Source organism: Fukomys damarensis, unplaced genomic scaffold, assembly GCF_012274545.1.
Source record: "Fukomys damarensis isolate Sample0158 unplaced genomic scaffold, DMR_v1.0_HiC HiC_scaffold_20, whole genome shotgun sequence".
Classification (NCBI taxonomy): domain Eukaryota; kingdom Metazoa; phylum Chordata; class Mammalia; order Rodentia; family Bathyergidae; genus Fukomys; species Fukomys damarensis.
Window position 1 is genome coordinate 21,122,765 of NW_022900932.1, and position 2,063 is coordinate 21,124,827.

At 47.2% G+C, this 2,063-nt stretch overlaps 1 protein-coding gene across 3 annotated transcripts in view; it reads right to left on the minus strand.

Annotated features, from left to right (window-relative positions):
• The window catches only part of Hkdc1 (hexokinase domain containing 1), a 37,981-nt gene extending 36,425 nt beyond the window's left edge, over window positions 1–1,556 (minus strand). For all 3 annotated transcript variants that reach the window (XM_010605936.2, XM_010605944.2, XM_010605952.3), the window contains exon 1: window positions 1,369–1,556. In XM_010605936.2, coding sequence (XP_010604238.1) covers window positions 1,369–1,431 — 63 coding nt within the window. In that variant the 5' untranslated portion in view covers window positions 1,432–1,556. The remainder of the gene's footprint in view (window positions 1–1,368) is intronic.
• Window positions 1,557–2,063: the final 507 nt, after the last annotated feature.

A 2,063-nucleotide genomic window follows, 5' to 3' on the forward strand; every position in this document is an offset into this window, starting at 1 on the left:
CCAAAAGGAAATGACTACCCTTGGGGGTGGGAGAGACACCGTACTGTGCCCCAATCTGTGCAGTTTGCTTCTTTGCTAAGTGGGTAATAACAGAAAGCGAACTTTGAAGCAGGGTTGTAGAGGACGTTTTGCCTTAAGTAGCCATGTTGTAGAGGACGTTTTGCCTCTTAAGTAGCCAGTAGGGGGCTCTGTGAATCTCATCAACAAGGGAAAATGAGGGCAGGTTAAATCTGACTGATTTATATTTTTTAATTTGATGCAACCTCCAAACTAATACCAACAAACACTTGGTGGGAGTTTATCCTCTTCTCATTATGAGAAGGGATCATGGCAAATAAGACGCATCTGCTGATTTAGATGTCATCCTCCTTCCATTTTAAATACCTGGCTGACCTTGGCTGGGTCGGCCTGCCAGCAGGACTTCTGGTATCTGTAAACCCAGAGTTGCCAAAGCTTAACCCTGCTGCTGACAGCCAGCCGGTGAGGCCAGGCAGGCAGGCTGGACTCATTGCAGCTCTCTGGAGAGAATCCTGATTACCCCCACCTTGGAGTGGATTTTTAGATAATTCCTGGGGCAAAGTGACAAAACAAGGCACATCACTAACAGCACACCGTTGGCAAAGACTATGTGCCAATAATAAGTATTTCAATTATCATACATTAAAATGACATCTCAGCCAGGCAGGGCAGTTCATAGCTATAGTCTCAGCTAGTCAGGAGGCTGAGGCAGGAGGATCATTTAAGCCTAGGAGTTCCAGGCCAGCCCGAACAATTTAGTGAGATCCCATCTGAAAAACATTAACTAAAACCTATTTCCCTTTGGGTGCCCATATTCTATATGTTTTCAAATACATGAATAATCAGATCTGCTTCAGAAGTTCTTAAAACTTCTTTACCAATGACTGCCCCCACCCCCAGCATCCCTGAACAGGGGGCCAACCTCCTCCAATGTTCTAAAGATTCTTCTCAACCCTTCTTGGGATATCTGCCAGGAATTTCTGAGTGGAATTCAGATCTCAGGACACAACACAATATCCAGAGGTGTAGGAGATTTACTTCCTCTCCCCCTCCAAGTTCTTACTTTCTAGGTGGGCTCTTGCTATGTCCCCAGACTGGGCTCACACTTTCTTCTGGTAGCTGGAACACAGCATGCGCCTCCACACCCGATTCCCCTCTAGGCTCTGGGTGTCTTTCCAATAAGGTCCCTCACATCCTTTTATCTTTTTTTTTTTTTCAGGTGATTGAACTCAGGCCTGGTGTACACCAGCCCAGTGCTCTACCCCTGAACCATACCCCAGCTCTCAAATCCATTTGATGTAGGCACAGAAACGGTTCCATCAGTGAGGAACGAGCTTTGGGAGTCCTTACCTTCTTGATCTGATCCTCCTTCAGCTTGGCAAAGTAAAACGCCATCAAGTGCACTGCGAACATGATCGCTAAGTTGGGCTTCTCCTAAGATAGCCAGAGATTTCTGTGCGCTGTTCACTGCCCCGTCTCCCGGGAGTGCTGCACACTCTCCAGTTCAGGCTGGGAGCTAGGTGCATCGGACTACATACCTCCAGCCTGCCTGGTTCAATGATTAAACTTTGCCTGGACTCTGGCCCCTCCCTCTGCCGCACACTTAATTGTCTAATAGTAGGTTCTGGTGGTAGCTAAAGGCCAGTGGCTGGGAGGCCACAACTGATGGGTTCCTTGACTATTTGAGAATCGGGTGTCTCAGTATCTCATTGCTAAGCAACGCTTTCGGGCCAGTGCTCCAACAAGCCCACTCAGCCAAGGAAAATCTTTGGAGAAGTTGGTCACTAAATAAAGCCGACTTTCACCCAGTAGAGCTGCCCTGCAAATTTCCAGTCCCCAGATTTCCACTTCAGTCCCTTTCTTCTCTACGCAGCGACGGAATTCCATGAATTCCTAGTTCTCTGAAGCACTGTCTTAATAAAGACTAACTAGTGCCCTGCTCAGGGAGATTCCAAGAATGTTGGGACAAAGTCCTCCATTTGTGACAGATGAGATCTCTGCTAACAGCCCACGGTTGATGGAAAGCAATCAATACAGATTTATCT